Source organism: Artemia sp. Qi Xiang Cuo, chromosome 10 (genome assembly GCF_049724085.1).
Source record: "Artemia sp. Qi Xiang Cuo chromosome 10, ASM4972408v1, whole genome shotgun sequence".
In the NCBI taxonomy this organism is placed as follows: Eukaryota; Metazoa; Arthropoda; class Branchiopoda; order Anostraca; family Artemiidae; genus Artemia; species Artemia sp. Qi Xiang Cuo.
In genome coordinates this window covers 19,872,276-19,893,685 of record NC_142803.1, presented here as the reverse complement: position 1 = coordinate 19,893,685, position 21,410 = coordinate 19,872,276, and the positions used below count along the sequence as shown (strand labels likewise).

The 21,410-nt window shown below is 35.6% G+C and overlaps 1 protein-coding gene across 1 annotated transcript in view; it reads right to left on the bottom strand.

Annotated features, from left to right (window-relative positions):
• Syx1A (Syntaxin 1A) overlaps positions 1-21,410 on the bottom strand; it is a 218,129-nt gene that overhangs the window by 170,725 nt on the left and 25,994 nt on the right. Inside the window, exon 3 of the mRNA XM_089095302.1 lies at positions 7,379-7,553. Within this exon, the coding sequence (XP_088951428.1) occupies positions 7,379-7,553 (175 nt within the window). The remainder of the gene's footprint in view (positions 1-7,378; positions 7,554-21,410) is intronic.

Genomic DNA, 21,410 nt, shown 5'->3' with positions numbered 1-21,410 from the left:
TTTCATTAGCATTAACCAAAATTAACTTCTCGAATGTTTCTCGTATAATACATAAGTACCCCTCATTTTATTTATTAAAAGAGGGATAAAAGGTATCCCTTCTCTATTTTGAAAACCAATAGGTAGAAATTTTTTTGATGTAAATAAATTCAAACTTTGTTTCTCAAAATGGTATTTAGTTTAGAGCACATAAATTGAATTAACACTCAATTTCTTATTTATGATAGATATTGATTTGTTTAGGGCTGAAGGAAGGGGCTAATTTGGGCCCAACCCCCTGGCACTTGAAACTTCCTTGAATTTCTGAGAACTTTCTGATCAAATTGTATAGCTTCTTTTTTTACAATTGCTCTCTCCCTTACCAGGAAAAGAAATTTATTTATGACTTAAAATTTTTTTTTTTTCTTGTATAATCTCTGTAAAAGCACTATCTCATCAGCAGTCATCAGCGAAAAAAAACAAAAAAAAAACGCTAAGTGTGTAAGCATGCATAGGCCTCTATTTCGGTATAGCTGTTAAAATATACGATCCTTTATATTGCTGTTCGTTTACTGTAGTGATGATAAACGGCTGCAATGCTGCCGTATGCATTTGCTTTACCGAACGTTTTTTTACCGCCCAATGTCAAAGTTGCAATACTATCCTATACACCTCTAAGAAATGCTCAGTAAAAGACACCAAGTGTTATGGGCCTTAGACCAACAACGTTTTCTATTAACTTTCTTTTCCGCTTACAGACAACCAAAGTCAAGGCAAGGAAGGCCAAGTTTGGGTTAGAATTTCACACCAGGCCTTTCTAACCCGAGTCATATACTGAATTGAAAATGTGTTTTGATCAAGATTGAAGGGTTGACTGAAGCACACGTCAATGGATCGACGGAATCGCTTAATCAAGTCGCTTAACCGTCTAGGGCCTACTTTAAACGATACACCTTGTCAAATCTGAAAACAGGATAAATAATCTTCCCGCTATCCCCTAAAAATCTTGCCAAAATTGTCACTGGTGGATCCAGGGGCCCAGGGGCTCCCCCCTCCCCAATATTTTCTCTGGCGCCCTCATTCCTTGTTTTTTTTTCTGTTTTTCACTTTTTTTTCAATAAATTTTTCAATTTTGCCAATTATTGGCGTCCTTGTCACATTGCCCCCCCCCCCAAGATTTTGCTTATTGGTGCCCTTGTCATATTCCCCCCCCCCACCAAGATTTTGCTCTAGATCCACCCCTGCAACTTGCCGTCACCCCTCCATCTTTTTTATCACTATTCAGCATCGGACATCAAACTGTGATTATTGCTGTGTCAAGTTCATTGTAAAAATGCTATTTAACATCACAGATAATTTGCCATACAAAGAATTTTTAAACACAATGCCATTGGCACTTGTGCTGACACCTTAACGAGCCGAGTCAAAAGTGTAATAGGGCGAATATGGAAGCCAGCAGAGGATTCAAGTTCCTCCAGAAGGGTAATTCCTAGAATGAATAGAAAATAATTCGCTCCTTTAGTTCCCATGACCTAGGTTTGTTAAATTCTCACTCAAGCATGCTTCCCAGCATTTGTAATTGGATCTAAGGCCGTACCTAGGAAGGGGACTGGGGTTGACCCCTCTGCTCCCCCCCCCCCCAAAAAAAAAACACACGAAACAATCAACAAAATTGCACATGTTTAACTTGTGTCACCCTAAATGCAAAAAGAAACATGAGAAAAGTTCTTTTTCATAGGTGACCCCCCCCCTTCTCATATAAAAATCGACGACTTGGCCATGGTTGAAAGTTCTACGTGCAATTTACAGTATAAAAAACCATTTAGCAAAGTTTATCAGTTAGAAAGACAATTTGGTTGTCTAACCATGAACCAAATAGCCTACCATGTGTTCATAACTTGGCTATGACAGGACTAATATTCCATTGGCACTTGGCTGAGTCGGAAACGTGACACTTAAAATACATGAACCAAAAAAAAAAAAAAACAAGCAAGGTTCTTTTGGTAGATAATTTTCAACCAACAAATCAATAGAGACGGATTTCTTTGTCAGTTCGCATGACCTAAGTTCGTTAAGCTAGAATTTAGGTACCCAGGCTTAAGATTAATAAAATACCTTTCCATGACAGGAGACAAATTTGAAATTAACTCAATGCTAATCAATGCTAGTTGTCAGATATTTAAAATTTAAAGCTTAAACTGATTCAAGGTGCTCAAAAAAACAGATCTTGGTCCATAATTTGTCTTATAGCGAAGAAAATGAATGTTAGCACTGAATAGAGCAGTAAAGAAAGAAGAAGGGGATATACTAGGGACTCTTCAAGCAGCTTGTTTAGGGACGTCAAATTCTAAAAAGGTTATCAAATACTAGTCTTCAAGTCCATTCAGCATATATCAAACAGTTCGTGGTGACGAACTGTAAGTAAGGAGCGACCAGGCTCAATAGTAACGGAAACTCTAAAAAACGGAATTTTGATACCAAGAGATATACCAGAATATCATCGATTTCGTTTTTGCAAGGTATTTTTTTTTGTATTTAGGATGTTTTAATGCATGGTAGTTTTCAGAACTTTGTAGGTTGATGTTTCCTTCTGGACATTTGGAATGCAGCGCTAATGCATATGCCATTTCACTTTAGCCAACGTAAAATATAGTTCCTTTCGTTTTCCAGCAAAGAAACCTGCAACTTTACAGATGCCTCTGAATTCTATCAAGAGTCCACCATGCTTACTCCTCTTTGGGGGCAGTCATCATTTCATTCTTGATCAAACAGTTCGTGATAACGAACTGTAAGTAAGGAGTATCCCTGCTCAATAGTAACTGAAACTTTAAAAAGGATTTTTGATACCAATAGCTACATAAGAATATCAGATTTTTATGCTAACTTCAAATTTTAAATACATAAATGTCATCAAGTTTAATCTTACCCATCAAAAGTTACGAAACTGGGAAAATCTGCCTTATTTTCGAAAATAGGCGGAAACAACCCCTAAAAGTCATAGCACTTTAATGAAAATCACACCATCAGATTCAGCGTATCAGAGAACCCTACTATAGAGGTTTCAAGCTCCTATCTGCAAAAATGTGGAATTTTGTATTTTTTGCCAAAGAAAGATCCCGGATGCATGTTTAATTTTTTTTTTTCCACGGGGTGATCGTATCCATCCAGTAGTCCTAGAATATCGTGAGAGGGCTCATTCGAACGGAAATTAAAAGTTCTAATGTCCGTTTCAAGTGATCAAAAAATTTGAGGGCAACTTGGCCCCCTCCCACACTCGTTCTTTTCCCGGAGTCACCCAATCAAAATTTTGAGATAATCATTTTGGTTCAACATAATCCAAAATCTACTTATTTATTTGTTATTGGGAAGTATACAGGCGTTTTCAGGAGGAATTTTTTTCTAGTGGGGGGTCGGGATCAGAGTTGGGGTTACAGGGGAGGATCTTTCCATGGAGGATATTTCCTTGGGGGAAGGGAAATTTTTATGAAGGGGACGCCAGATTTCGCAGCATTATTTAAAAAACGATAAAAAGCTAAGTAAAAAAACAAGTTTTTTCAACTGAAAGCAATGAGAAACGTTCCAGCTTCCGACAAGCGGTAATAAGATAGCATATGAGAGTAGTCGCCCCCTCGTAAGAGATATAGTCGTAGTGTTCAAGTTTTTTTTAGTACTTTCACTAGAGCTATCTATTCAAATCAAACGAACTTGACCCTTAAGGGGTTTGTGATTTGAAGAAAATTTGAACTTTAGCGTACAGAGCAAGATATTGACTAGGAGCGAACACCCTAAAATACGTAATAAAAACATACGATTATAGAAATTCGTTACATAAGTTAATTCGCAAGTTACGTCAGAACAAAATTTCGAGAAAGCCAATTAGCCAAAATTCTTCATAGACGGTGAGCCAAAATCAAAGCTGCAATAATTCAAAAACGTCCGGCAATTAACTAAAAAAAACTAGTTTTTCTTAGCTGGAAATAACGAGCGACATTAAAACTTATGATGAAAAGACAGTATTCCGCGTATCAAAGGGGTTGTCCCCTCCTCAACGCCTCGCTCTTTACGCTAAAGTTTTACTCTGTCTCACAACTTTATTTTTTTAAACAATAAAAAAAATTAGAGTAAAGAGCGAAGCGTTGAGGAGGGGACAGTCCCTTTCATATACGGAATAATTTCTGTTCGTTTTAAGTTTTAATGTTGCTCCTTACTTTCAGTTAAAAAAAACATGTTTTTTTTAGTTAATGTTATAAAAGAGCCACTGTCATCTGAGCAAATGTGTCACAAAAGAATGGCTTAAGGATATCCTCCAAGAATAGATAAAAATGAGAGTATAGCCCCCCAAAAAACTATCGCAGTATTATCTTGACGCTTGTTTGATACAGCCTCCGTACATAGGTCCAATGACTAAGAAGGAGTCATAGATGTGGTGCCCTTATCTATGGGGCTCTTCATTATTGTCCAATCGCCTTTTACTTAAGCTGCGAGCTTCTGTTTATATAACCTTTGGTTTTCAAGTGTTTCGCAAGGGGAAGGGGGGCAGGATCTTGAAATAGGGTGGGATAAATTATAAGATTCATTTGATGGTGGAATAAATTATAAGATTTTTTCTGTGGTTGTGCTTCAAAATGGAGAATGTCTGGAAACCCATCGGATGTGGAGTTAATCAAATTGGCTTACACAAAAATTAATATTCTTTACTAACAAAATAAAACTGTCAACTGAAAACGAACAAAAATTTTTTTTAAAATTCCATAAACCCATTCGGAAACCCATCGAAGTTAGTTAAATTGGCTAACTCAAAAATTAGTATTTTTTACAAACAAAATAAAACTGACAACTGAAAACGATTAGAAATTAAATTTTAAAAATTCCATGAAAACTTTTCCCATAAAAGTAAAGAAGAATTTTAAAACCTAAAACGAGCAGAAATAAAGTTGTGTAATAGTTCAAACTTGAAACAGACAGAACTTACTATCAACGGATAAACGAAACCCAAAACGATCATAAATTAAAATCAGTAATCATAGAAAAAAGAAGATAACAGATGCTGCTATGAATCAGCAAACGAATCATAAAACAAAAAGTAATTAAAGTGAATAATCAAGTTAAACAGAAAAAAAAGCAGAAATTGCAACAAATAAGATTAGGTAAATAGCGACGAAGACCACATTGCCTTTCCATCACAAACAATAAGTAGAACAATAGGGAATTTTTTTTATATAAGACAGTGGAACGCCACTTTAAATGAATATTTCGACCCTATATCCAAGGACCGTCCTCAGCAAAACAAATGAAGAAAAAGCCAATATAAAAGAAACTCACATTTAAATTCAATCGTAAAAACTAATTTTTTTTTACAAAACAGCCCTAGCGTCATTACAAGTCAAACTCTACAGTAGCGTTCTCTGATATGCTGAATCTGATGATGTAATTTTTATTAAGATTGTTTGACTTTTTTGTGGTTTCCCCTTTTTTGAAAAAAATTTCTCAGGCTCGTAGCTTCTGACGAGTAACTTCAACTTCATGAATTTTACATGTTTGGAATCAGCATAAAAAGTAAATTATTTTGATGTATTAAATATTTTTTCAGAATACCAATTTTCTTAGTTTCGGATGCTAAGTCACTGACCTGAGTCGCTCATTACTTGCAGTTCGTTACCAAGAGCTGTTTAATGAAAGCGGGACTTGCAAAGCTTTTTGTAACATATCCTGGAAAAACACATTTAATATCCCCACCGTTTTTAATATTTTAGGCTTCCAGATCAGTGCCATCCAACGGATATAAAATGGAAACAGAAGCATCAAAAAACCCTATATACTTCCCTATCTTCCCTTATGATCCTTCTTTTAGACCCTCATCCATATCTTTCTTTTCTCTATCTATCATCTTTTCCTTTTTTATTTCTTTTTCCTTTCCCTATCTTCTTTTCCCTATTAATCAAATTATGATCATTCCTTTCAACCCTCATCAATCATCAAAATCAATTCGAGATAAAATAGTTGGTTTCTCTTTTAATTAAGTTTCCAATTCCTCAATATTACCGACTCAGTAACACTTCAGCTCAGAGGAAGGTGAATAATCTAAATTCCTTTGGCTTATCACTCCCGTTCCCCCAAAATGGTTGCTATCCAAAGTTAATATCCTTCATTCCAGGAGAAACTTCCTGTCTGGAAACAATTTCTAACGATCCTTCATGCAAAAGGGTTCCCCCCATAGTGTATTTATTTTAAGAACTATGCAGGGACTGTTCATTCCATAAAAATCATAGGCTTAAAGCATGTTAGGGGAACTTTTAAGTTTGAACTATACTTCCAATACAGAGATTAACATATATGAAGTCTTTCAAAACCAGACGATATAGTTTTTAACTTAGAAATTGGGGAGGGGAGGGGAAAGAGGGCTAAGGTAAAAAAAAAATTCAAAGGGGAAAGTTAGTCTGCTACACAGGAGAAGTACTTTCAAAGATCTGTCCGAGGATCCTAGTCCCAGGTAAATTTCAGGGTAAAAATGAGAAATCAAAGTCATAAAATGGAATTAAATCAAAGTCAAAATCCACCCTATGGTGGATTTTGGATTTAAAACATGTTTTGTTCATACAAAAGACCTCCTTGAAAACCCTTAATAGTCAGCAACAGTTGGCGGCAAATATCTCCGGAAAATGGATTTTTTTTTGTTTTTTTTTTTACTTCAGGATGGTACTTTTTCACAGATATCAGATGTGATTTTCTCCTATTATTTGCAAGTATGGTAAAGCATCAAAAAAGGAAAAAAAGACAAAAAATTCATAAGCCAAAATACTGCAATAAATGCAACTCTCGGGTAATCCATCTATCTATTACTCCATTAAGAAGAAAGATTTATTAATCCACCCCCCCCCAATAAAAAAATAAAAAATTATTAACCCCTCCCCAGCAAGGCTCTATGGTCGTTTGAAGTTTGGCTATTTAAGCTAAAAACATAAAACTTTTACAGACTAATTTTGTAACCATAAGAATAAACATTAGACTATAAAAGAAAAGAAAAACAAAGGATTGAACAAAATTCGCATCATGATAACAATCATTTGAGGGCCGAAGGCCCGAGCCTCTAACTGTAGCGAGCACAGCAAGCGGAGGCAGGCCGCGTCATTCTATTTTTCCGCGAGTATATAATATATATATATATATATATATATATATATATATATATATATATATATATATATATATATATATATATATATATATATATAGCCCCACCCGTAACTAATGCGACGCGTGTAGTTTCGAGATGTGAGTTTGTATATAACATATTTAAAATTTTGTCATCATATATTGTTTATGTAAGCGCAGTGTATAATTAATTTATTCTTTCTGTTTTGATTTTTTTTAGTTATTTGTTTTTGTTTCCCCAACTCACCTTTTAACTTTCTTCTAACTTTATTTGCAGTCTTTTTTATATCAGCCATAAGGTCTTCCAATTCTTGTTTGACCTTTTCATCAGTTTGAGGGGCAGACAATATTGAGCTGTGCTTCTTCTTGACTTCGTCGACATTGGCTTGGATTTTATCTATATTGTCTCTGATCTCTTCCACCTAAAAAATAAAGTGGTGAGTAAATCTATAAAGTTATGTTTCTGGCAGCCGAAAAGAAAAAATAAATCTATTTTGCGAAAATTCCTTGAGAACAAAAATTCCAATACTGGACGTTTACGATACCGGAAGGTATAAAAATATTTATATCAATAAATACGCCAAGAAGACATAAAATAAATACGTAAAATATTAGAAGATATTGATACCGGACATGTTGATAACAATACAATTTTCCCTCAACCTGTCAAGATCGATCCTCATGCCCGAACTGTTAGGTTACATACTTTTTTTTATATAGATTAATATTTCGTCTTTATTTATAGGACCTTCGTAGCGATTTTTTGTGGGTTCAAAGCGCAAAAGAGAATGTTAACCTTAAAGAAACAGACAACTTCAATTATTGCTCGATGTTTGGTCCCATGTTCGGTGGCTTTTGGTATTTTGATTAAATAAAATAAAAACGAGTTTTTTTTTAACTGAAAGTAAGGAGCGACATTAAAACTTAAAACAACCCCCATCGCAAACTTCTTCGTACCCGCTTCATGTTTGTATGTGCCGAAGTTTGTACAGGGAAGGGATGTTATTCCCCCAATATTCAATTCAATTCAATTCAAACTTTTTATTTCCTCCGAATACGAAGAGTAAAAAAAGAAATAAATAAAAATAATAACCGCTAATCAACAGGCCATAAAATTATCTTAAACAACAAATACGCAAAGGCCTTCAATCAAAATTATCACACAAATTAACACTTCATTCAATAGAAAATAAATTAACACTTCACAAATTAACACTTCATTCAAAATTAAATCAAATAAAATAAATTAAGCTTCGTGCGCAGCTCTATATAAATTATGAGAAAAAACATTTAATTTGGATAAAAAATTCTTTTGCTTTTTCTCCAAAACATCAACAGGGTTTTTTATTTTATATGCATTCATTAAAAAAGTATTTGATTCAGATTTAGAAAAGCGGCAAAGGAACTTAGCAAAATTAAAAAATGTGGTTTTTATATGCGCAATATTACTAATTCTAAAAAACGGGAGAAGCGATTAAAAAACTAAAATTTGAGGTAAAGCGACAGTATTGTATACCCGAGCCAGTGGTTTCCGAGAAAAAAGATCACGAAGACAAATTACTGCCCCAAAACTAGACGCTATTCTACTTTTAACTGCTTTGGAAATAGAACCACGGCATATAGCTAAAGTTGGTCCATAATGCACACCAAGATATAAAAAAGATTCCAAAGGTTTTGAAATACCATCATAAATACGAACAAATTTTTGAATTAACGAGATCGTTAGCCTTAGGACCAAAAATTAAAAACTGACACTTTTCAGCGCGAAAACAAAGTCCATGCTCACTAAAAACCTTTGCTGAAAAATCTACATTCTGTTGAAGTGACTGAAGTGATCAACTCAAAAGGAGTAAATCATCTGCCTAAGCAATCCACGACAGAACATAAAATCTAGGAATTTTTCACATTGCCCACCCCTCCCTGAGAAATTGTCTAACACTCCTTTTAAAACTCAAATATATATATATATATATATATATATATATATATATATATATATATATATATATATATATATATATATATATATATATATATATATATATATATATAAACCATCTGAACTTTCAGGGGGGAGGGGTATCAGAAAAATTTTAAAGGAAGGGGGAAGTGATAAAGTGCGTGTCAAGACCAAATTCTTCAAACAAAATTGTTTGTTGATTATAGCTGATCAAACGAAATGGAGTATCAACCCCCTATCAGCGGCTCGAATGGTATTCGTCTCATTTTTATATATCTTTATATCTCATATATATATATATATATATATATATATATATATATATATATATATATATATATATATATATATATATATATATATATATATATATATATATATATATATATATATATATATATATATATATATATATATATATAAACCGTCTGAACTTTCGGGGGGGGGGTATCAGAAAAATTTTAAAGGAAGGGGGGAAGTGATAAAGTGCGTGTCAGGACCAAACTCTTTAAATAAAATTGTTTGTTGATTATAGCTCATCAAATTAAATGGAGTATCAACCCCCTATCAGCGGCTCGAATGGTATTCGTCTCATTTTTTTCTGAATAACGACTTGCTAGGGGTGTTTTCAACCTAATCAGTCAAAAAGTTTGAATAATTGACTGTTCCCTTCATATCATCTCTGTAAAACTCCTCGCAATCATCACGACATAGTATTAAAGTGGTAATCAATTTTTACACCTACAAGAAAAGACCGAAGATATTGTAAAAAATTAAAGCAAATAAAAAATACAGCGCACATTGTATGGACTACAAGCTTCCATTTCTTTTGATTTATACTCGCACATTCCATCCAGCAGCTTCGAAACTTTCTCTCAAATTTCGGGAACAAGCAACAAAAGAACCGTCAAGGGGTTCCAGGAAAGAATGTTCTTATACACAAGAGAAATCAATTTTCCTAAGGATTTTAGAAAGGAATTTGACCTTCAATAAAATTCAAGATCAGAAGTGAATCCACCAAACATAGATCATTTTCTTGATGAAGTGGAGAAACATGTTCACAGAAGTAAAAGACAGTTTTTGCCATATACTCGTACATAGAAAACAAGAAGCTGACTTAAGGAACGGACATAAATCACCACTTTTTCAACGTGTGTTATAAAAGAGTCACATTACGAGAATTGTTGATAACCTTCTTCTTCTGCTAGTCACTGTAGCACCAACCCGCTTGGTGCCAACCAACTGGGGCCAAAAAAAAGCGGGTCGTCCCAGAATGGGAAAGGAAGAGTTCATGAGGAAGGATTTGAAAGAAACTTGGAACTTCATGGAAGAGCACTTTTTCGGCTTCTGTTATAAAGATAACTTCTTCTTTATCTGCTAATAGGTCACTACAGTACCAGCCTGCTTGAGGCCAACCAGCTGGGGCCAAATAAAAAGCTGGTCATCCCAGAACATTAAAGCAAGAGATCATAAAGGAGGACTTGAAAGAAATTCGAAACTTCATGGGAGAGCACTTTTTCGGCTTCTGTTATAAAGAATGACATTATGACGATTGTTGATAGCTTCTTCTTTATCTGCTAATAGGTCACTACAGCACCAAACCGCTTGAGGCCAACCAGTTGGGACCAAATAAAAAGCTGGTCGTCCCAGAATAGGAAAGAAAAAGATCACAAGGGAGGACTTAAAAGAAATTCGGAACTTCATGGGAGAGCACTTTTTCGGCTTCTGTTACAAAGAATCCCATTATGAAGATTGTTAATAACTTCTTCTTTATCTGCTAAAAGGTCACTGCAGCACCAACCAGCTTGAGGCCAAATAAAAACGGGTCGTCCCAGAATAGGAAAGCAAGAGATCATAAGGAAGGATTAAAAAAAAAAAAAATTGAACTTCATGGGAGAGCACTTTTTCGGCTTCTGTTATAAAGAATCCCATTATAAAGATTGTTGATAACTTTTCCTTTATCTGCTAATAGATCACTGCAGTACCAATCCACTTGAGGCCAACCAGCTGGGGCCAAATAAAAAAAAGGGTCGTCCCAGAATAGGAAAGCAAGAGATGATAAGGGAGGACTTAAAATAAATTCGGAACTTCATGGAAGAACACTTTTTCGGCTTCTATTATAAAGAACCCCATTATGAAGATCGTTGATAAGTTCTTATTTATCAGCTAATAGGTCACTGCAGTATCAACCCGCTTGAGGCCAACCAGCTGGGGTCAAATAAAAAATGGTCGTCCCAGAATAGAAAAGCACTTCCGGAACTTCATGGGTGAGCACTTTTTCGGCTTCTGTTATAAAGAATCACATTCTAAAGATTATTGATAACTTCTTTATCTGCTAACAGATCACTACAGTACTAACCCGCCTGAGGCCAACCAGCTGGGGCCAAATAAAAAACGCGTCGTCCCAGAATAGGAAAGCAAGAGATCACAAGAGAGGACTTATAAGAAATTCGAAACTTCATGGGAGAGCACTTTTTCGGCTTCTATTATAAAGAATTCCATTATGAAGATTGTTGGTAACTTCTTCTTTATCTGCTAATAGGTCACTGCAGTACCAACCCGCTTGAGGACAACCCGCTTGAGGACAACCCGCTACAGGCCAAATAAAAAAATGGTCGTCCCAGAATAGAAAAGCACTTTCGGAACTTCATGGGTGAGCACTTTTTCGGCTTCTGTTATCAAGAATCACATTCTGAAGATTGTTGATAACTTCTTTATCTGATAATAGTCTACTACAGTACCAACCCGCGGATCGTCCCAGAATCAGAAGAGAGATCATATGGAAGGATTTAAAGGAGATTTGCAACTTCATTGGAAAATTTAAGTTTTATTATAATTTTACTCCAAGGGATGGTTCAAATTATTTGGGAGGGGGCTCCAATTATTAATGCTGATATATTTATGTAGCTTGCTCATAACTCGAAGGTGAAAAGTCGAAAATACTAGCCCATAGATGTGCAGCGATTAATTTCTAGGTGCGTATGTGGCGGTATGTATGTCCCATTGCACGAGCGGATATTTTAAATTTTATTGGCTGAAAATTCTCGCGCATTAAACTTATTTTTAGTTATTACGGGCGGTACGTACACATTAAAAAGAAATTTGTTAAGTCCCAAAAAAGATCATTGCTTAATCCCCCTCCCCCTCTCCCAAAGAGACACGTACATAGATACTTAGATCTAAATACTAGAATACTTGTTTACTTTATAACTTAATCGCCAACCGGTTTATGACGAGATACACTTACCAACGAAAGTAGAACTCACCTTAGGGGGAAGTGGTTCCCCTCCAATAGTCTTGGGAAATGTCTATTTTAAGAACTTTTCTAATCTAAGGCTTTTGTATAGGTCTTCGCTATCTTTTGCCACGCTTCAAGTGAATCAAGACTATTCTTAATGAATCTACACATGAAAAACGAAGGAGGAAAAACGAACGGAATTTTAAAATTATAGCAGCTTCAGGAAATAAAAATTATCCTCAAGCACAAGGCTTTAACAAAACGAATGGCAATGTCAAAGAATCAGTTTCCACAAACTAAACTCTTTTTTTTTTTTTTTGGTAAAATACTTTGAACGAAAACTCAAGACAAACAAACAAACCATTCTTCTTGTCGTGAGCGTACACATAAATTTATTTCGGGTGAGGAAGGGACAAAACTTCGAGAAAAAACATAAAATATCGAGAATTAGGAGGGAGCACTGGTCCAAAGTCCCCCAAAGGTATTGATGTCTGTCAGTGGATACACGTGAAACCTTAAAGGGGGTAGAAGGTTTTTCAATAGCAGTGGGTCTTTCGGGCCGACTTAGAGGATCGTTCCCCCCTGACTTTGCATTTTCAAATTTTCAGAATCTCTTGATTTTGACCTGATTTTCAATCAGCTAAATTACAACATTTAGACGTTAACATATGCAGTTTTAGAAGAAAGGTTTTCAAAATTACCAAAAGACCAAAATTACCGAAACTAAACTGCATTCATCTTTCAAGCTTCAACTATATTAGTCACCTTTGCGGCTTCATTATTTACCTAATCAAACAGTTAGTGGTAATGAACTGTAAGTAAGGAGCGACCCGGCTCAATGGTAACCAAAACTCTAGAAAATGGGATCTTGATGCCAATAGACAAATACAAGGAATAAGATTTCAATGCTGATTTTAAATATATAAGTATCATCAAGTTTAATCCTACCCATCAAAAGTTACGCGCCTGAGAAAATTTGGCTGATTTTCGAAAAAAGGGGGAAAGGCCCCCTAAAATTATAATACCCTAATGAAAATCACACCATCATATTCAGCGTATAAAAGAACCCTACTGTAGTAGTTTCAAGCGCCTATTTACAAAAATGAGGAATTTTGCATTTTTTGCCAGAAAAGAGATCACGGATGCGTGTTTATTTTATTTTTTCCCAGGGGGTGATCGTAATGACCCAGTGGTCCTAGAATATCGTGGGAGGAATGGAAATTAAAAGTTCTAGTGCCCTTTTTAAGTGACCAAAAAATGGAGGGCAACTAGGCCCCCTCCCACGCTCATTTTTTCCAAAATTCACCCCATCAAAATTTTGAGAGTGCCATTTTGTTCAGCATGGTCGAAAATATTATAACTATGTCTTTTAGGATGACTTACTCCCCCGAAGTCTCCGGGGGGAGGGCTGAAAGGTGAACTTTACCCAATGTTAACATATTGTATTGGTTATTGGGAAGTATATAGAAGTTTTCAGGAGGGATTTTTTCTGGTAATGGGGGGTCGGGGGTTATGATGGAGGATCTTTCCATGAAGGAAGTTTTCATGGGGGAAGGGACATTGCTATGAAGGGGGCACCGAACTTGCCAGCATTATTAAAAAAAAGATTAGAAATTAAATATGAAAAAAACAAGTTTATCAACAGAAAGTAAACAACAAAATCGAAACTTAAAACGAACAGAAAATATTATGTATATGATTGTGTTCATCCGTTAGTCAATACCTCGCCTTTTAATCCAAAGACTTTTTAGTACTTTAATAATATCTATTTATTATAAATAACGGTCTTTGTAATTAATGGGTCATTTTTGAAGAATTGGAACAAAATTTGAACTTTAGCTTAAAGAGCGAGGTATTGAATAGGGGGCGGATCCCTTAATATACGTGTTAAAATATATGAATATAGAAGTTCGTTACGTAAGTTAATTCGTAAGTTACGCATATTTATTACTAATAAACGTTCGTAAATAAAATTAAACAAGTTTCGAGAAAGCCATTTAACCAAAAAAAAGTAAAATTAATATGCAAATTTTGTTTAAATTATTCATGTACGGTGAGCCAAAATCAAAATCTGCATTAATTCAAAAATGTTCAAAAATTAAATAAATAAAAAACAAGTTTTTTTTACTGAAAGTAAGGAACGACGTTAAAACTTAAAACGAATGGAAATTATTTCGTATATGAAAGGGGCTGTCCCCTCCTCAACGCCTCGCTCTTTACGCTAAATTTTATTATTGTTTAAAAAAATAAGAGTTGTGATAAAGTCAAACTTTAGCGTAAAGAGTGAGGAGGTGAGGAGGGGATAGCCCCTTTCATATACGGAATAATTTCTGTTCGTTTTAAGTTTCAACGTCGTTCCTTACTTTCAGTTAAAAAAGAACTTTTTTTTTTTTTTATTTAATCCGAATCAGAGGCGAAACTCTAGTGTTGTCCGTAGTAAAGAGCCATAAGGCTTTAATGTATTATTCTTTTTCTCTCTTTTTTTATAACAGGGTCAATCTTCATGGAATGGGTGGTTGTAAGAACGTTGGAGGGGGCTTATTAGATTCTAAATTGAAATCTCTAGTGTCCATTTAAGAGTCGAAAGTGATTTGAGGGAAACCACCCCTCTTACGTTGCTTTTTTTGCTACCTGCCCTGCCATAGTCTCCAAAGGCGTTCGATAACAATTTTGAGATACCCATTTTGCTCAAGATAGTCTAAACGCCCAATAAATATGCAGTCAAGGATAAGACAACCCCCACAGACTCTTTGGCAAGGGCCATAAGTAATGCAACTTTTCTATCGTTTAAACATAAGTTTTATAATGAAAAAAAGGGGCTTGTTTGTTGCTGGGTTGACTGGGTTGCTGGGTGTGTAATTACGTCAAAACTTTCATGATCGTTTTCTGAATTAAAAGGGTCAAACTCGTTGAGGAAGGTGGGTAGAAGGCTCGGATATTGGTGAAAAAGACTTTTTGTCCCCGGTCAGTTTGAAACTTAGAGGGTCAAGAAGAGCCTTCAGTACAAAAAAATTACGGGCACAACCCCCCCCCCCTACTCTCTAAAAAAGTGGGACCTGAACAGCGACCAATTTTTTCTGATCGGCTCGAAACTTACATTCGTAAGTCCTTAGACCAAAGAGACCTCAATTCAGAAGAAAAAATCGATAAAATGTTGGTTCCCCCAAAACAGGTCGGACAAAGGGTCACAATAGTTTTTCCAAACCATCTCTCCTGGAGAGCTGGTCTTAAAAACTTAGGAAAGGGAGCATTTAAGATGACCATTTAGCACAAAACAGTCAAAGGTCCAATAAATATGCTCTTTCTTGGGTCCCGGAGATAGGGCAAATAACTCTTTGTCCCTGATCTATTTGAGAGTTAAAGTCTTAAGCCTAGATAGAAGCCAAGAGGCACTTAATAAACAGAAAAATATTCCGAGGCATGACCCATCCTCCCGTAAAAGCGCTTAAAAAGGAGAGTCAAAATTTTACCGATTGGCTCGACACTTAGCCTACATATAAGTCCTCGGACTAAATGGACCAGAATACAAAAGGAATATAGAAAAACTGGTTCCCCCAAAACGGAGCCCAGCAAAGGGCCAAAAAAAAACCCTTTCACTTTGAATCAAAGGGGTTTTCACAAAAACTTGGGAAGGGGCTCATTTGATTTGAAATTGAAATTTTTATTGCCCTTTTTCAAGTCCCTTTCTGATTGTCCTTTCTGCTAATCATCCTCCCGCAAATCCCTGATATTGGATTAATTTCATTATGGTCATTTTGTTCAAAGATATTAAAATATCTAATCAGTATTTCTCATGTGTTGACATCACCCCAAGAGCCGCAGGACAGTGGCTCTAAATAGTTTAAATTACCTATTGTTCACACATAGGTTAGGCTATAGTAAAAAGGGCGACCATGCTTAGTTTTTTTTTTTTTTTTTTTTTTTTTTTTTTTTTTTTTTTCTAGGAGTTCCTAGGGGTTGTTCCCTACGCCAAGACGCCAAGAGTTTCCCAAGGGTACATGGAGACGAAAGGCGTGACGGACTAAATCAAAACTTTCGGTAAATTTCCAGTTTTAAATCGGAACAAGTACTTGAAACGTTCAGGAAGCTTTAGAGGGTGGATTCAAGTGAACCTCAAATTTTGGGGTCAAGTAGAACAAAATGACAATTCGAAAATTTCGATTAATGTCGAGCAGAGGGGCACCTAAACATCAAGGAGGAAGGGGGACTGGTTGCCCTAAAATCTCTCTTCAACATCTTGAAATTTTCAACTTGATACCCTCAAATGTTCTTCAGATATTGTTGATATTCCCTTTTCACAACCAGCAAGCACATAGTGTTTTGATTGTGTTCGGTATCCCTCTAAACATTATCTTAAAGTTTCACCTTAATATTCTAATCCTTTTTGGAGACCCAGTTCAAATATACCCTCTTTTCCAATAAAAGTCCTTATATGTTAACAATGGGTAAATTACATAGCTCATAGTCCTTGTCCGGAGGCTGGGGAGGGGGTGTCAACCCCAGAGATAAAGTTATTTGACCTTTCAACTATTTTGAACAAAATGGCTATTTCAAAATTTTAATCTGATACATTTGGTGGGAAAGGCATGGAGTGGAGCAATTTTTTCTTTCGATCACTTTTCAAATATGAAGCGTTTTAGCCTCTACAAAAAAGAAAATCTCTAAAAATTAAAACACTTGTCAGAGAATTTTCAGAAAATTGCATGCTAAATCCACATAAGTATATAAATTTGGTCCTTTCCCTTCTCCATGTACCATGTGCGCAGGCCTCTTTATTTAAAATTTTCAAGAAAAAACTACCCAAAAAAACAAGAAGAAATTGAATGAAAATCAAAGAAAAAAGAAGAAATTGAAAAGAATATAGAACAAATTTAAAATTCCAAAATTCAGTTTCTTTATATCCACATAATATGCCTACGGTAATTTTCCTTTAAGAAGAATATAATATTATACGTGCACTGTACAAGGAAATAACGATTATTTTCATCCAATTACTTTCAACCTAATTATTTTCGTCTCCTAAACTGAATAGAGGCCAATCTCACCTATGGTGTTCTGAGAAAGTGAGAATAATCTAAAAGATATTAATGAAAGAAAAACATAAAGAATGCAAAGGCTTAATTCCCGCTAATAGGAGAAATGTCTCTCTGTAAAGAAAGATATTTATCTATGGTTTCTAAAGATTGTCCCTTTTAGGTTTATTAGATTCTACACGAAGCATTGTAGGATAGGAGTAGCCAAAAAATATCTAGGTTTAAGGGGATTGCTTTTATTATTTCAACTAGCTTACCCGTCACGCGTCGTTGCGATCTCAAAAGAAAGGAAATTCAAGGAAAATCCTCCCTGTGGAAAACTCCCCCTCCTCAGAAATCCCTCCACGTATCAATAACGGCCTGAAAATTATCCCCTTATGTGAAATAACGGCAGTGTTTTTAAATTTGAAAAGTATTTGAAAAATTAAGGTAAATAACAAATTAACTAAACTGTTTAACATCAAATCCAGAGGATTGATTGAAAAAGAAATTTTATAATTTAGGAAATGTGTTCAATGACAAAAATCATAAGTAACTATCCCGTTAATTGAATATCCCAACAATTTGAATAATATGACCGGAAAGAACTGTCAAGTAACTTCGGTGACGGGTCTCGAATTTCAGTCAGCGTGAAACGTCTTAAGAAGACCTAAGAAGGAGGGAATTAATACCTAAAACCTTGGTGACACAGGATGCATATTATTTATACTGTATGTACATTGAATTGACAGGGCATTTTCTTTATTTTTAAATAGTCTCTAGTTAGCTTTTCGAAGTGTTGACACACTTGAGATCCCCTATCAATTTTTGTTAAAATTGATTTGGGAGTCCCGTGTAGTGCTGGAAAAATATGATAATGTGCCATTTGTCTTTGAGACGATCAGCCGACGTAGGGAAATGCGAATTGATTTTTTAGATATGTCATGCACAAAAAACACAAGCAAGATTTAGTTATTTGGTTGAAATACTAACTAAAGGTGGGAGGGTTTTGCGCAACTGAAGCAAGATACATGTTCAAATCATTAGCAATCTTACTTCTCTAAAAGAGAGTGTTAGCAATCTAGCACTCTCTTTGATTTGGCTGCAACCGAGGCCGTATTCAGGGGAGGAGTTAGGGGGGTTTTAACCGTCCCTCCTAAATGTTTGTCCGACTCGTAAAAACGTAATAAAAATCATAAGAAACACCTTTACGATGTGTTAGAAAAAAAAATCACCCCCCCCCTCCCGAAAAAAAATCCTGGATACGGCCCTGGGTGCATAATTACTAGGTCTTATTGTTGGAGTGCAGATATTTCCATTTTAGTTGAGGGTTCCATTAAACGGTCTCGGGGCACTGTTGAGTGCATTAAAAACATCAAAACCGACCATCATAAAAGTATCGAAGGCCAAAGTGCTCAAGAACATTACTACCTCAGCGAAGACAGCTGCACTAACGTTCCGGTACTAGCGTTTTTCTGCTAAGTGTTGTACTCATAGACAGTTTTTCACAAATTTTACTGTGACCTATCAGTACTATAATACTCATGCCCCGTCCCACTCCCGAAATCCCACAGGAACTTTTGGAAGCGCATAATCTTTCGCTTCCTGTAGTTACATCAAATTTCTTCTTTATGGTTTGTCAATCTATTTAACTCTCTTTTAACTTCCTCACAAGAATATATTTTGTTTCTACAAGAATTGAAAGGTCAACCTTAACGACAAATTAGAAATAGTTTGTCGCTCTGCAGCATACAGACACTCAGTTTTGGCCACTCCAAAGGTGAAATCACACGAAAAGTGAAAATTGTTTTAACTAAAATATAAAACTGTTGCGCTGAACATCATGGCGCTCTTTTTGAATTAAATAAAAAAAAACAAGTTTTAACTGAAGTAAGGATCGACGTTAAAACTTAAAACGAACAGAAATTATTCCGTATATGATAGGGGCTGTCCCCTCCTCAACGCCTTGCTTTTTACGCTAAAGTTTGACTTTCCCACAACTCTATTTTCTTTTTTAACAATAAAAAACTTTAGCGTAAAGCGCGAGGCGTTGAGGAGGGGACAGCTTTTTCATATACGGAATAATTTCTGTTCGTTTTAAGCTTTAACGTCGCTCCTTATTTTCAGTTAAAAAAACTTGTTTTTTTATTCAATTTTTGAACGTTTTTGAATTAATGCAGGTTTTGATTTTGGCTCACAGAAAAATGTGTTACTGAAGACTTAGGGCAGACCCGCGCCACCTTTACCTTTTATTATTTGGTGTTGCGTATCCATTATATAACGATTTCCCAACTTCCAAACAGCTTAAAAACACCTAAGGGCTTGTGTTTTTCACCAATTTTACGGGGGAGGGTCCCGGGAAACTATCTTTTCCCCTAAACGGAATGCCACCCCCCATCCTCAATATGGACCCTCTCCCCCCCTCCAATCTAAAGGCTAAAATAACGCCAATGTCTATCCCTGCAGTCAAATGGTTGAGGTAAAATAAATGAGAAGGATTGTTATAAAGAACGCCCACATAAAGAAAAAATACAATAAAAGGTATTTCCCAGCATTTGAGCGTATTTCCATGCTCTTTCATTCCTCATAAGCAGAGTAGATTTACGATCACGTTTCTCTTTATTGCTAGTACTAACACAATTTATCGCAAGGCTCCTTTTTCAACCAATAAAAGGAAAATATTATGAGAAAAAATGTATTTTAAATCATGGCAGGATTTCGTGAAATCATAGAATATATGAAAGGATATAGAGGAATCACCTAACGCACAAATGAAAAACTGAGTTGAATGCATAATACCGTACAGCTGTTTATAAACGTGTTCAGTCCATTCCCAGTAGAAAATAACTGACTTTGCAACTAGGATTTCTCTAATGAGCTTTATTCGTATTTTAAAACCTCAAACGAGTTAATTAGTAACCTCAAACGAGTAGGAGGGTGGACAATGACTAAATTGGGGGGGGGGTACTTCGGTCTCCCTAGGTAAAACCATGATATTAGTTTAGGTACTACCCCACAAATATCGACTATGCTTTGCAGGTGGTATGTGATTTTCGTATGATCATGAAATATTGGTGTAGAGTCGGAGTTTTAGTAAATTTTTGATGAATGGAATCAAAGTTGGAGTCGGCTATAACTTGTAAAATCTCGTTAAATGAAGCTTTGAAACAGGGCTGCGGGGTCGGAGTCGTGGAGTCGGAGTATAAAAATTGTTGCTGAATGGAGTCGGAGTCAGTATATTGAAAATGTCTAGAGACGGAGTTGCAGTCGATTATAGCGTAAAACTCACTCCAGAGCCCTAGTAGGAGGGGCGGAAAATGACTGAATTGTGAGGGGGGGGGTCTTCCGGTCCTTCTTGGTGAAAACAAGATATGACTATAGGTACCATCCCATACATTTAAATATTGGTAAAAAAAAGTTTGAGAATTGAGGTATTCGTGGTAATTTATTGCAATCGTTAAGATATTTTTGCAGAATAAATGGACCTGGTGCGTAAAAATAGGTGATTCTATGTCAACTGACAAAAGTATAAATGTGGCGTTCCCCAAGGGTCGGTTTCGAGCTCCCTATTGTCTTTATTTTATTAAAGGTTCAGGAAGATAATTTCGAAGATCACACCCCCTTTCCATGACGATAAATAAAAAGTTCAAACAGGGGTAAATCATTTTAATAGACAGTGACAAATATCACAAAAAATATTAAATATTTCGGTCACACGTGCATTGATTTATTCCTGTTTAATTAAAAGGATTTATCCCTATTTGAACTTTTTATTTATAGTTAACGGTTTAAACCAGTGTCTGGTAAGAAGTGGTCTGTGAACTAGGAACATTTCTGTGCTTAAAGCTATTCTACCAAGCTTTGGAGATGATGCCCTTTACACAGTGGCTGCTAGGGCAGAATAGGACCCACTAAATCTTTTGAAAAGTGGGATAGTACGCATTAAAAAAAATGGATCAGACTTAATAAGCTGAAGTTGAACTACAAGAAAAGCTCCCTTGTTATATATGGTAGAATCCCTAATTATTATCCATTGAGCAGTTACAGTTAAGCGGATATGTCACCATGT